The sequence below is a fragment of the Argiope bruennichi genome, chromosome 4 (genome assembly GCF_947563725.1).
Source record: "Argiope bruennichi chromosome 4, qqArgBrue1.1, whole genome shotgun sequence".
NCBI classification, from domain to species: Eukaryota; Metazoa; Arthropoda; class Arachnida; order Araneae; family Araneidae; genus Argiope; species Argiope bruennichi.
In genome coordinates, this window is record NC_079154.1 from 51,651,113 (window position 1) to 51,667,406 (window position 16,294).

The window sequence follows — 16,294 nt, forward strand, 5'->3', positions numbered from 1 at the left end:
AAACTTTTCATAGTTCAATCTTTTTTTTTAATTGATGCCTAAATAAAATATATTCTATTTAAATTAGAAAACTTCCCATTTCTTGCCTCTCCCTCCCCCTAAATACTCAAATCTGCATTTAAACGATTACAAAATAACATAACTATTTCCAAACATTTTAACAGATGAAAAATCATTGGATATTATAATTTTAACGACTCTAAAAAGAATAAATTTGTAGCAGAATATATGAATAGCTATAAATTACACCAACAATAATATTTTCTTAATATTGAGAACAACTTATAGTAAATATTAAAATCGATATTGCCTTAACACTTTTTAAATATTATCGTAACTCACTGAGATAGATTTTCTTTCATTCGGTTACAAATTAATAGTTGCGTATCTATATGTAATGAAATCAGTGACCCGTAACGCAAATCAGATTTCATAAACAGTGCAGAAAAATAATAACAGTTTGGTCGCATAATAGTTTAACCTGCTTAGTGGAACACTCATTTCACAGAGGTAATGTATAACGAAATATTTCACAATTCACGATTAACAGGTAAAAAAACAAATGCTTGGCATTTGTAAACAAAACTGATAATATAGCTATTGAATTAATTGAAATTGGCATTTAAAATATAAACTTTCCGTTCCAATGAGTAATGTATTATTTTTTTAAAAAATGTGATAAAATAAAACTAACGCCTAAACAAACTCAAGATTCATGAAAATATTTGCACATTTTATTTATTATGTTTATAAAAAAACTGATACCGTGGTTAATATAAACGTCTATCATTTCTTTAAAAAACGAAAGACTTAATAATATTTTTAATATATCGTATATCAAAAGATGCAATAAAATATAATTACATACCATTAGGCGAATGCGTGTTTGTTGGCGTGTTAACAAAAGACAGACTATCGGTTTGGAATGATTTCAATGGATTAGGGGAAGTTCCCTTCACAAAATCCATAATGTCTTTTGAAGTGTCCTCTTGGTCCTTCAAACTTCCTACACTATCCTCAAAATTGAAATCCTTCATGATATCCCCAGAGTTGGTGAACACATCCTCAATAAGATCATTGAGAAGATCTGGATGAATCACATTTTCGCCTGATTCGTCAGTGAATTCTATACTGGGGAAAGTATCGGACAGGCGATCTCCAACACTTCCTCCACTGTTGTTCGAAGCTTGGCTATTGTTTTTATACTGGCACAGATCTGGCTCCCCAGTGTCCTGTTCTTGCTTGCATTCGATGTTAGGGACAATACTCCCCATAGAAGATGCTGCTGTTTGAAGCATGTCTTCTTGAGCTGAAGCTGGCGGATCTGGTTGTTTGGGGTTGTTCGCAACAGACTGGGGTGTCTGAGGTTTGGGCAATGTCTGCTGAACTGTGACATTGGTTTGAATAGTTTGTGATGTTTGATGAAGAGGAGATTGGGAGAATTGTTGCACGATTTGCACGGAAAATGTGGGCATGATGGACTGTTGGTTCGTCTGCTGGGGCTGCAATAGATCCGGAACTGAAGTCTTGTCCGCCACCGTTTCCACCCGTTGTATTTTGGATGCCTTTTCAGAGTCTTCATTACCCGTTGTTTCGGAAGTTGTATTAGGAATAGAATCATCGGCACTTCTTTTCAAAGGCTTGGAGTGCTGGAAGAAAAATTAAGACAAAATCAGCATGTATTGTAATGATTAGCAAATGTTGCTATACTTGATTAATCAATTTTATCTATCATCCTTTCACCCGATGTAATCAATATTCTATGTAGTGAATGCAAAATTTATCGATATTGTATCATTGTCTGTAATTTGGTACAATTTTCTGATAATATCAATATATCGATAATAAGTAGTTGTATTAGGAATAGGATAATATATCGATAATCAGTAGAAATCCTTTAACTAAGGATATAAATTAATTAATAAGGAAAATGAGATGATTTATTTTATTCTTACGTACAGTGACAAATGCATACTAAAATAAATTTTATTCTAATACTAAATAATATACAGAAAATTCAACAATTTTATAGCAAATAATAAGAAACGTATGGATGATTTTTTGCAATGAAAACAATTATAAAATAAATAATGAAAATACATTATATATTTATTCAAATGTTTAAAAAAATAAACCCGCAGAAAATAAACGTTACCTTTATTCTTCTAATTATGATTTAATCCAGTATTTTTCAATTTGAACATGTTTACCTCCCAGAAATACAAGAAATGGTTCTCTGGAAGTCCGCGGAAAATAGATGCAACGATGGACATTGATAGATATGTTATGCTGATGTTAATAATTATATATGTAATTGGATGGAGCGGGGTTACGTAAAGCAGAGATGATAGGTTAAGAGAAACAAAAGATAAATGCTGATTTAATTTTTATACAAAATAATCCCAATGTAGAAAATGCTCGTTCGTATTTTATATTCATTGATTTATTAATTACTAGCCGCCTTTGAGCCCAGCTGGTTAACTAGCATTAATGCTTGTTAAAATTTTCAATTAAGCATTTGATGTAGCTTGATTTCTTAATAGCTTATTCAGAAATATATTTTTGTTATTATTTTGATAATCATATAACACATATTAATATTACAGAAGCCTAAAATCCTATCTGTTCACTGTACTATGTACACGATTTTTTATTTATTTTATAGCAGAGATAATTGCAGAGCTAATTTATCATATTGTTCAATGCTTTCATCGCAAATTCAGTGAATAAGTTAAAAAAAAAAGTATAATTATATAATTTAACAAAATTTGGTAAAAATTATGTAAATTTACCGATAAAAGTTCGAGGTAAAAAATCATTATTATTATTCAAATGCAAAATGTAATACACTATTAACTTACAAAAGCACTTTCAATTTTAATGCTGGATTTTTTAAAAAGGAATTTTAAGTACAATAACTTTAAAAACATTTAAAGCCTTGTGAGAATGATCTGTAATAATTTTTGCCTTTTTTTTTTTTTTTTTTTTTGCTTTTTACATCGCATTGCATATCAATTCGATCACATTCGAATTTATAAGATATTTGTGTTATGATATTCCTCGCAAAGCCAACAAAGTTGTAGGTGTATGAATAATGATGCAACGAGAGCAATGTCTTTTCCAAGCCGCAACAGTATTAAATACATAATCAAAATTAAGGTACGCATTGGTTGGCTAATCATGTGTAGCAATTATTATAATATTACTATCACTGAATAATATCGTGGAAATATATATTCAAATGAATACATTAATATGCATTGAAGATAGCCTTTTTGTGAAAGAATGTTGGTTCGGAAAAGGAGTTTAAATACTTTTATAATATTAGCAAAGATTGTCAAGTTAAATATTTTAAACGTCGCGGCTTCATTTTCAGTTTATTGATCCTTAATCAGCTCCGATAAAATCTGATCAAAAATTGACAAATAAATGTAACATTGCCTCGCAATCAAGTTTTCCCTCTTTTCAAATTTCCAAAGCACTTTTACCTTTTAAAGTTGTTCCCCATGATTTAACCCTCTACATTGTTGAAAAATGTGAAAGAAAGGCAGTACACTGTAAACATAATTATTTTCTAAATGAGTATGTCTTATAGTGTCAGATGCACTATGTGACACTATATCACATGATGACATGCAAAGAAAATTGGAAATTATGCACTTAACGGTAATTTTTTTTAACCTTAATGAACAAAGATAATTGCCGTAGGATGAAGAAAGATTCTCTTAGAAGTGTTGAGAATATGCCAACATGGTTTAATGCATACATACAACTCAATGATTTAATAGTAAATGTCAAAAATTCTAAACCATGATGGTGTTAAGCCGAAGAATTATTGATTTTCACTGGCAGCAGGTAAAGTGCATATTCTTATCTCGACAAATATAAGTTTGCTTCACTCTATTTTAAAAGCCCGTTGATTAGAACATATACAATATATTTAAAATTATTGACAAAATCCAAGAATCAATCACTTAGCTATGAGACAGTAGTCCGATTTCGACAATTTTTATTTCCTGAAAGTTGATACACCTGGTGTTGCTCAGAATTTTAAAAAAAATCATGTTTATTATGTTTAATATAATAACTAATTTTGTATAAATTTATATAACACACACAATCTTTTTACTATATCACAGCATTTAATTGACTGACTTGAGCCTTAATTATATGTAATTGCTCAGAAATGAAGGACATGTCAGCTCTTTTAGGCACTATTAAATAACTACTTTGAGCCGATAATAATAATAACAACAAAACTTTTTTAAAGATATGGAACAAAGATTTCAAAAAATAGTGATAAAATCGATAAGAGAGAATCACTTTACTGTGATTCAAAGTCATTTGATTTAAATTTAAAAAAATTGCTAAAAAAGATTTTAAATTTTCTGTAAGTATTCAAATATTTCAAGTAAAGTAGTGTGTTCCGAAGTTGCTGCAGAAAAATGGTACAATTTTAGTTAATTTCTAATTATTTGAATATGCAATTAGCTTTTCCAATTTGAAAAATTGATAGAATTTGAAGAATTGATCTTTCACTTCTTCTACAGAATAAGAATGCAAAGTTTGGTTGAAATAGACTCAATCGTTTAAGAATACATACATAGTCAAATGACTTTTATGATAAGAGATCATAATCTCTATCATCAACGATCGCTTGCCCCCAACATTTCCCCTTTTCGAGAAAAATCTCATAAACATTACTTCACTAAACATACAAAATAAAATCCTATAATAGAGAGATTCTCCTGCCCCACCCACCAGCTCGATTTCTCAAATATTTGAAACTTTATGATGTCTAGAAAAATCGTTAATTACCGCTAACCCTTTCCGCTTAAACATACAAAATAAAACCTTGACACATCCCAAAGGTTCAACAACTAAACCGATTCCGCTAATTTTATTCGCCCCCTAATTTCGTCACTTTGAGTGCAAAATTAGCCAATAAGAATGCTCTATGTTTATCGTGTAAGTATAATTTAAAATAGTGCTTTCATTTAGTGTGCAAAGATGTGGCTCATACTGACTGACATTCTGACATTAGTAAATTAATGTTGTGTATTGTAATAAAGGAAGTGAGCAGCTGGTCCCCGAAAGCCATAATGAGTAATGCATTTTATTTATTAATATTTTCATTAATTTTGTTTTCCCAAAAGCATAATCCTGAAAACACAAATTTTGAAAAAGAAAACTTCGGCATCGTCTCTCTTGCAAAAAAAGCCCCCCCCCCCCCTATTTTTTAAAGAAGAAAAATCTGTTGGTTTTCAAATTCTAGCCCCTTTACATATATTAATACCAACAAATTTATGAAATATTCCAGATTTTACTGCATATGAAATAAAATCTTCAATTAGGCTTAAGAAATTCTTAATAATAAAATAATCTAATTAATTACTAATTAATTTAATACTGTATCAGAATTCAGCTCGTCCTAAAAATTATTCCAAGTTGCTTCATATTTTCTACAAAAGGAAAACCTTCTGTACTTAAAAATAATTAGCAATGTAGTAACATATAAGATATTTCAAACAGCGATAACAATACAGCATTCGGAATAATCAACGCTCGAATATTGAAGCTCAGACGAAGATTAGATTAGGACAGCAGTCAAACGAAACAATACCTCCGTAATAATTAATTGCAAGTCGTGGCAATTAAATCGATGAGGGGACAGCTTATTTAGAGATAAGATTTTGAGCCATCACTCAACAGTGTTAGCATCTGATTCAACCGTTAGATCGATCCATATCATTGGATGCATCATTTATTAGTGCTGTCTCATGGTGAGAGAATGCCGTTAATCAGCACAAGATTCAAAGTTATTCTAAGTAAGCCTTTTAAAATCGATTTTTATTTTTTTGTCTAGTCAAGTTTTAAATTTCCATGTATTGAATTAATATACAATAGATTAATAATTAATCATCGATATTTGAATAATTGATTTCCTAGATATATTCTGAAACTATATGTTGAACAAGTAATCGCCAATGAACGGTGATTCCTATCTTTAACTCAATATTAGACAAACTTGCCGTTATTCAAATAGAATACAATTTTGCTACATTTTAGGTAATTACAAATCATTAAACAACAGATAAAATGAATCTTTAATATGTTGTAAATTGATTCTGTTGAGCAATACATGGGATGGTATAGCTTGGTTCTGATGAGTTCTTGGCTGACTTTCGACCTCAGATAGACAATTTGCTGAAAGGAAAGACAGTAGGGTTTTAAAGAAATACAAGAGTTACGAAAAATACGATGAAATAGAATTTTTTTAATACCTCTCATACATGAATTTGGTGTTGCGAAAAAGTGAGATGTAATGAGATCTGGCTAACTTTGAATCACACTCGTTTTCTAACTTATCAAAATAGACTAGCCTGATATCAAAAAGTTCGTACGTCACACACGCCAACTCATCGGAGTTCAGCTGTAACTATAGTGACATTTTTTTAAAGTAATGCAATACATTAATGGAGTCAATTCACGCTTTCGCAACATACGAGAAATGCGCATGGTCAATTTAGTTTTGGAATCTATAGTGCTTCTTTCAGAAGAGGGGGGGGGAGGCATGACATCACAGCACAGCATAACTTGGGTACATGTGGCGGATTTTCGACTAGGACACTACTTAGAACCGCTGGACTGAAGGTGACTACAGGCACGTAAATTAAAAAAAAAAGTTATATTGTGAAATAAATAAATCTGCAGAATATATAATTTTTAAAAGTTATAATATATTAGAATTACACGGTTTGTACACATTAAATTATTAAAATTAATTATTTTTTAATAATATATAGAGCTATTAATTACTTCTTAGCTGGCTGTGTTATATTCCACATAGCCGGTCCAGTAAAATACTAATTTGTAAAGTTATATTTATTCGAAATTTATTAATTCTTTACAATTATCCATAATAATAAATACTAATACAATAATTACCGCTAATTTTTCAATAATTTTACAACATTAGCCATTTTATTCATGATATACATATTAATAAATAAATATCAGCATATATATCTTTTCACAAAGTTACAAAAATAAAATATAAAAAATAAGATAACATTTTGATTAAGTTAAGAATGTTTTGAAACAAAAAACTGACTAGTTATTAAAAAAAAAAAACACTCTAAAATATTTGGAGCCACAAAATGTGTAAATCGTACAATTTTAGGGTATACAGATTATAAAACTTGGCAGTTGAGTTAGTCACGCGACAGTGACATCTCTAAATCGTTTATATTCATATTGTATCTCTAGTACTAGATATGCTAGGATTTAAGGATAAGAATGTCAAGTTCGATAGTATTTCTTTCAGAACATGGATAAATAAATGTATGATGTAAAATAAATAAATAAATAATGGCAGAATGAAAGGTAGTATTGCATACAGTTCTCAGGAAACATGGAATTCAGTAGCCTTTACACAATCCATCACATTCATATTGTATAATTATATTAATAACGAATTGTAAGCAACAGACTAATCTTTGTATGTATTATTTATTATATATATCGAATAAAGAAATACTTCAAATAAAACATTATTATTATTATTTTACGGAAATATAATTGGTTAAGCTACTTTGTTATTTAATCACAGCTCAGCTTCTGCGAAATAAGACAACACAGCGACTAGACTATATTTGCAATGGTTTTGCCCATTTATCTAAGTAATTGTCAGTCGGTTTGGATAAGCCTGTGCCTTGAGAAACTCCATTTAGACAGCACAGTGTTAATAATTTTCTCAATTACTAAAAGGTGAAGGTAATTTACCGGCATATGGCTAACATTCAATTCGTATTTTACAATCCAGTAATAATCATAATAATTGGGATTGTCCTATTATTATGATTATTACTGGATTGAAATCATTCATCAAACTATTCTAACTGGAATGTATCCTTATGTCCTATTATTATGATTATTACTGGATTTTACAATCATTATAATAGGGAAGTCATTTTGTTGTTTGTAAGACATTTCATCGGTAGAGCATTCTTCAAGCCCATTCCTCGAAATGTCCTCGAAGTTCACCCACAATCAGGAATTCAACCCAAAAAACAAACTGCGAAATTCGAGCTGCACTGATCTCTGAACAAAGACCGGATGATACCCTCTTTTTGGCCTCCCGGTGACGAAGTAATGTGCGTCATCGAAATGGAAAATAGCCAAAAATATAAATCTTCTGGCAATACAACATATCGTCAGTCATTCATAGTCCAGTATCGAAGTACTGGACTATGAATGAAAAATATGGACCAGAATGAAAAACGGACTTTAGCTACAAAAGTCTGTTTTTCATTCTGGTTTCAGCAATCTGAAAAGTTGACACAAGGCACGAGATTTAGTAAATGGTATTTGTGATCCCAGTCCATCTTAGGGATATACAGTTAAATATTTCAATTCGATGCAGTTCCAGACAGATAATTCTCTTGGAAATAAAAGGTCCTGTGTGTGAAAGGTTCTAATCATTCTTGCTTTGAAAAAAATTAACGAAAGAAATGCATTTCACAAGTTGGAAATTTCTTAATGATAACACTTTTGCTCCGTTCGGTACATGCTTATTCTCAACCAACATCAATGTTTACGCATTTTGTTTGTAGCAGATGTTTTTACACCGAAAACCAATGGAATTCCGGCAACTTTGTAACCGGCCTTCTTTATTAATAGATTGTTTCGTTCGCTATCGAATTTCACAATTTATAGTGAGTGGTACAAACTCAATTCAAGGTTTTCTAACTCGTCCAACATTTATTTACGACTTTTATTTCCTTTCGATTCATGCAAATTATGTGCCTTTAATCTGATGCCAACATGCCTTTTATGCAGTTTCACTATGACGAGTTGGCAAGTGTGACGTAACAAATGTTTGATATTATATGAGTCTGTATGAAGTTGGGAGATGGATGCGAATCCAAGTGTGCAAAATCTGGAATCAAAATCTATTCCTTCTTTAATAATACGCGATAGAAGATATATCATATCAATAATGGGAAATAGAAGAGAACAATATTTTAACTTAAATTCAATTATATTTATTACAGCCCAATTATTTCTATTCCAACCAATTTCCTGTTTCACAGTCTGTCTCTATCAGTAAATTCACCATTCTGTCTGTGGTGACGTCCAAAAGAATTCCAATCGTTAATTCTTTAGAACGACGCTATATTGCAGACTCTGAAATACAGATTCTGTAATAATACTTTATCCGGAATATTGAAGAAAAAAAAAAATTGTCTTTATTATTATTATTATTTATTTGTATCTCCATACTTCAATTGCATACTATTTATTTGTATCTCCATACTTCAATTGCATACTATAGAAATTTGTCAATGCTATAATCATATTCCTTCTCCCTCACCTCTATGTATAGTGGTGTAAAAGAATAATTTAACTTTGAACAACAAAATTTTAATTCTAACCACTTGTCCCAAATTTTCCTCTGAACGTTTCAAACATAAGTTTATATAATGTTATATATATTGCTACCACCACCCTTTCCTTTCAGTCTCCATGCAACGCCGTATTTGTAGCCTATTTTTCTATGACGCCCTAATAATATATATATATATTGAAGGGTCTTACATAAAATATTTTACAAAGTACATTTTAGAGCAACTTAAAACAAATCACACATAATTTCAAAAACAATCTTAATTTTTTTTCCCTAATTTTCTTTGAGATCGTTATGGTTATAAATTTTGCTTAAAAATTAATTTTAACTTTCGAAAATAACACAAAATGAATCTGGAAATTAGAAAATAATACAATTAGTAATAGTTACAAGAGAAAGGGTGGAAAAACATTCTCCAAGGTCATCCCTTTAAGAACCACATTACGAAAATAAACCCGAGGAGCTTTTAGCACTCGAAATTTCTATGAAAACATGCTAAAAAAAATTCAACAAGCTTCTCGAGAAACGTGCAATTAATTCTCCAAATGAGACAGACATATGTGTGAAGTTGCCAATAACAAAATAATAAAATTCCGTCGCATATCTCCACACTTATGCAATGCAAATTTTCGATTGCGCAGTCTTGTTTAAAAGGAAGTCGAACGCTTCAAATTCTGAAACGTAAACTTTGAGGTAGAGGTAGTGGAAAGTAAGGCTCGCGGCTAACCTAATTTAACAAACTAATGAATGAATGTCATCATTGGTACCAGTGTTCTGCGAATGACATAAAACAGGAGACAAGGCGAGGACTATGCCTTTAAAATGCAATCATTTCAAGCAAAATTAAAAGAAAATTAAACGAAATATATAAAAATGTTCAGAGAAATAATATCATCAGTATATTTAAATCACCTTACTTTCGAATAAAATGTAATCTGTTTTATATAATTGTTAATTAACATGCATATTATATGAGAAAATCATTCTATAATTGCATATATCTTTTAACATGGTAATGTTACTATGCTTTCAAGTAAAATTGCAGTTTGCGAGATGAAAGTAGTCTCACAGAATCTTTCGCGCATACTCCCCAAATAAGGTCTTATTCCACTCTCCTTGCATAAAATTATGGTCCTTGGGTAAGAATACAAATTCCTTGCAGGCTTTAGCGAACAGTAGTTACGAAATACGACAGTGAATCTACCATTTTTACTGCGAATATGTATTGTTAACACCTTTCTACCGACTGAATGAAACCAAAATTTGATACGAAACTGGTTCTAGATACGGAATAAAACATAAATTCCATTGATAAAGTCATTCCGTTTATGAATTATCGAGTTTATATGCAAGCGGAAGTACAGACATTCGATTCCTTGACAGATTTGCTTCAGAATTTGATAAGAATCTAATATTTCAAGCTAAACATGTGTACAAATGTTATCTACCAAGCTCTTTTTGTTTTGAAGTTAGTAAGTTTACTTGTAATTGAAAAACAGGTAGACTTCCTGTGACTGGATTTCGTTCAAAGTTTGATCGAAATCGACTAATTTATTCGTTAGCCTACCACAAATTTCATATATCTAATTCAAAGCATTTTTTTTTTTTTAATTACCATGTTAACAGACAAACAGATATAATGTCAAAAATGTGTTTTGACATTATATCTCCCAGGGAGGTTTAAAAGGTGGAGATTTGTCAAAATTTCGAATTCGAATATTTTTAACAATTACCATATTTTTTCTATACTTCGTACACAAGATAGTAAAAATTGTTCAAATGCTCTGTCGAGCATACCACTGGATCAAGAATTGCCAAATTTGGCAGTTGTTTCTTGGGTAAAAAGCTTTTTTTAATTAAAAGTAAATCAAAATTTAAAAGCTTTTTTTTTCTCTATTTAATTTTAACGTTTTCTGCAAAGTGTACTGCTGCTCAAAATGCATTTTTACATTACTTAAAAAAGATATTCTATGAAATTAATTGCAATTCCGCTTGTTTTCTAATTTTGATAAATTTTTAAAACTATTTTTAAATATATTTTTCAACAATATTCCTACCGTTTTAGCCATTACAATATACGCGCATTACGATATATAAATGTAATGGCTATTTTTTTTTTTTTTTTTTTTAATTCCACAAGATTAAAAAAAAAAAACAAGTCTAACATGGCAATATTTTTTGGGCAGGTAATTTTTTTTTTTTTTTTTCAAATTGTATGATATAAAAATCTTTATTAGTTGTGCAAATAATTCATATTCACAAGCTATTTCATATTGTAAATAATTTTGTACGTAAAATTTTCACTTCATTGTAAGATTCTTATTTTATTTTTAAAAACAAAACTTTTTTTTAAAATAAAAATAGAGTTGACAAAAATTTTGGATTATTTCATTAATCATCTTTCATCTGTCATATTTGTGAAATGATTAAATTGTTGCATAGTCCTTTCCCCTTTCTTTAGCCGATTTGAATTTTACATATTTTGAGTATCTTAAAAAATTGTTGCCATTTTAGTTCCCTTCTAAAACTTTTTTTTCTTTTTTTTATCTCTTTTTGCATCTTTTTAGTAATATTGGAAGACTTAATTCGTCAGATATTTGAATATTTGATGTGCTTTGAAGAAAGCTGTGGCTTTCAGTTTGAAGGAAACAACTAGAACCTGATAATTTGATTGGAGCTTACAGATATGCATTTTTAATCCAGGTATTTTTTGGATCATAAGTTTCTAAGTGCTCTGTTGGGAGTTTGGATTTTTCAGATTCTTAACAATAAAATTTTATTGGATTTTTTATGTATTTCATGATGACTTTAACTTCTCTTTTTATATGATTTTATAATGCTTTGTTTATTTTATGATAATATAAATTCAAATTATTTTTAAAAAGATTTTTTTTTTGACAAAACAACATGTAAAAAAAATTTAGAAGTCGACATATCAGTTTTGTCTTTGCGCCAAATTTTGACTTCGATAAGTCGGGGAAAATAAGTTCAAAATGCTCACTTGGTTTTCTTAAACAAACTACAAAGCAGGAAACGCTTCTATGCAGAAGTCTGAAAATAAAATTCTAAATACTTGTGGTGTTTTCGGCTTTACTCAAAGTTTAAAATTTTTTGTACGGTTGGGAAGGGAAATCTTATATCTTTATTATAAAGAATGCGAGAAAGTTACTAGAAGATCACTCTTGCTGATTTTATGCATCGAATTAGCAGAATCTTTTTTTTTTTTTCTTTTTTTTCCCCCATTGCTAGCAAAAATGGAATAAAATCACGAAATAGAAGACGTGATGGAAAATGAATAAAATTAAATATTTGTTCAAACAATGAAAACGGTTTGAAATTTCATTCTAGCAATTAAATCTACTATAAAAATCATGCTAAAATATTTTTAACAAATTCCAAAATTCAGAAGGAAATTGCACGGTAATTGTATTGATATCAATCAACAGAATTTAAAATTGTGTAAAAATCAAGTTCGTGCTATAATACTTTCAGAAGTGGGATTGGAAAATATCGGAACTTCACTTAATTATTAAAATTATATTTTCAAAAAAGATTGTTTCAATGTGCACATTCTCACTTTCTAAAGAATATACGAGACAAATTTTGTTAGCTCTAAATCGGTTTGTTCCGTAAAATGCCTATACATACACGCACGCATTTTCTATCTTTTTATAATTACAATATTGTTATAAATTTGTAATATTGCTTCCCTACGTCTAGATCTTTTAATAAGAAAGAACATTCTATAGATATATATAGTAATATCTGCCAAGTCAATGATCCTCGGCTTTGGTGACAAAAATGAAGGACCCAGAATATTCGAGAATCTTAGCGATAACATAATTAGGACCCGATTTCCGGCATTAGTGATAGAACATTCTGTGCCTTGTTTCGGAAACAATAATAATAATTAAACAAAAGAGTCAATCATTGTTAAGTCAATAAAAATAGCACATGCATCAAGAGACATCAGTACTTAAATGTAGTTTCTTTCTTGCGAATTTTCTCTATGCATTCTCTATGCAATTCTTTATCACCAATTTGCTCCTTGTAGGCTGTTTACTGAATGCTGTTCTTGAATACTATTCAGTTCTGTTTAATTACCTATGTATTCATTTTTTTGCCTAGAATAATGCATTGTTTTTTGTTACGGAGTCTGCTGGTCTTTTCATCGTACAACCGTATTTTTGGATTTTTTTAAACCATATTATTATTATTTGGACATATATGTTTAAATTCAGTTGTTTCACAGTTTATTCGCTAAAACTTTTTTCGCTTTCCTCAAAGCGATCTTTTTAATTGCCGATTTGGATATATGGATTAAAGATAATATGCTTACTATAATATCTCATCATCTTTGTTAATAGTTAAGTTACTTAACGTTAGACATAATGTATTTATTTGATTATAATTCATAATTAATTTTTGTGACTGCTCACTTTTGTCGCATCCAATTTGCTTAATGCGTTGATGGGATACCAAAGATTCAAAAACGTTTGATACATATTTAAGCTAACATCTTTTATTGAATCACAATTTTTTATTTATAAAAAGGTTACAAAATATCCTTATGTTTCAAATGAAAATAGGATCTGCTGATCAGGGTTGTGCAAGGATAATATCCCATTTTTATATTATACAAATTTTAAAAGTTTACCATATTATGTCTCACATCAATATTTCAAAAGAATAGAAGCAATAATTTGACTGAATTAACCGAATGATTAACTGGATTATCAACCAAGTCTTAAACTACATTACAGGCTAATAAGGGGGGGGGGGAGGATTTAAGCTTGTAATATAAAACATGATAATGTCTTAAATATTTGGAAATCTGACTGTAATTTTTGTTAAGAGAAATAACTGTTTTCTGTTAGGCAAATTAAAGCCCAAAATCTGTAGGAATAGCTTCAATTTTTAAACCATAACACCTAATTTGAATAAAAATCACAGCATAGACATATTTTATAATTTATAAAATAAGAAAAATTGAAATATATTAATTATTTATGTTGAATACTTAAACAACTTATTTCTGAAAAATCTTATACTCTAAATTTGTCACACACAAATATGGTCAGCCATCTTAACCTGTAATTGGAGATATGAATTTCCTCACGCGGCCAGAGACATTGAGTCAAAATGACTTCTATTGTTATTTTCCTTTTTTGTCTTTTGTAAAAAGCATTGTAATTTATTTTGAAACACAACACATTCTAGAAATCATGTAGCTACCAAAAATATTAAATGTTATAAATGTTGGAAAGATATTAAGAAAAACCTGAACAATCTTTTACTGAGTATTTTCTTCATTTAGATATTACGGAATTACACTAATGTTAATAATTGTTAGAATCTAACAAACAAAAATGAAGAATACAATACTTTAAATATATTTCTTATCTTATTATACTTAATATATTTCTTTCTTTCTTTCTTCCTTTTTTTTTTTTTTTTTTTTTTTGCATTATTCAAACTAAAAGCAGTTTCAGAGTCGTGAAGTCAATGACTCCATAAATAACAACAAAAACTTTGAAAAAGAATAACTTGGTTATACGCACATGTTTATATTTAGATTTTTGTAAATATACTGCTAAAAGAACAACTTGAAGGTACTGAGAAGACTGTATTCCAGGACAAAAAAAACAAACAAAAAAAAAAAAAAAAAACCAAGTGATAATTAGAGTTGATGAACAACGTGGAATCATATTGACAAATCAATACCCCAGTTCCTTCGATTATTATTAATATTCGTAATATTTTACCTTTAATCATTTTAATGACAACAAACAGTCATTGTAAATAACAAATTAGCTGGAATGTCGTTTTTTTTTTAAAGAATTATTTTTTATTTGTTTATGTTTGTCCAAGACAAATCTCTAGCTTTCGTTCCTCCCACATATTTACAGAATTCCGGATTGAAATTCGGTGAATTTGATCGCTTTACACGTGCTCAGAATCCCATCAGTTCAATGCTTCTATACAAAGCAAACATATAAGCTCAGCTTATTTATTCTCTAAGAACTATTTATTTTTGACTTTGCTGAAGAAGATTTACAAAGGCTATACACAATCATCTAATTAAGTATCAATAGGGCTTAATTTCGTGGAACACTAAATACGTTTTTACACAAGAATCATTTAAGAAAACGATGTTAATTTTTAGAATTCCTTCCTATCACAGCGCGCGATTTTCGGACCTAGTCAGATGTAGCGGTAGGGAGTGACGTCACAGCCGAAAAGGTCACGTGACACCTGCCCTGGGGAATGCCGTTCCGCGGTGATAGAAGCAACAGAGCGAAACGCCACAGGGAGATATGGGAGGGAAGCAGTGGTCAGGGTGGAAGGAAACGAAATTGACTGCGAATACCGCCGGCGACACCAATTTTCCACTACTAAGTTTCGGGATTTTTCGTGTAATGCGAAAACGTTGAACAGCAAGCATTCTGAAGAGCGCATCACTAGTATTAATGGTGATGGCCCGCCGGAATGGGAACAGAACACAATTAACCTTTTTTGCGCCATTTTTTCCCCCTTCTTTGTTAACTCTTCGATTTCAGTAAAAAATACGAAGAATAGAAAACAACAGATTTCTGTAATGCTGACTATACGACGAAAAATATTCAAGGCCAACAGAATAAGAGAAAAATTATAAGGGATTTCAAAAACTTTCAGTTTTCAAAGAAATATAAATTTGGGTATTTGGTGAATGATTTTTTACATTCAAGTTCTACTGATCGTAATATTCAAAGTCTTTTTCGTAAAAAAAAAGCTTATTTAATAATAAAAAAAAAATGAGAAAAAGAATTTTTTAAAATAAACTCAAATAATAATTTTTAAAAAAGGCAAGAAGGGAAATCAATTCAAAATATAAATCAATCATTT

The 16,294-nt window shown here is 29.8% G+C and overlaps 1 protein-coding gene across 2 annotated transcripts in view; it reads right to left on the minus strand.

Moving 5' to 3' along the window:
• The window catches only part of LOC129965730 (alpha-protein kinase 1-like), a 63,077-nt gene that overhangs the window by 14,092 nt on the left and 32,691 nt on the right, over positions 1–16,294 (minus strand). For both annotated transcript variants that reach the window (XM_056079857.1, XM_056079858.1), the window contains exon 2: positions 869–1,649. In XM_056079857.1, coding sequence (XP_055935832.1) covers positions 869–1,649 — 781 coding nt within the window. The remainder of the gene's footprint in view (positions 1–868; positions 1,650–16,294) is intronic.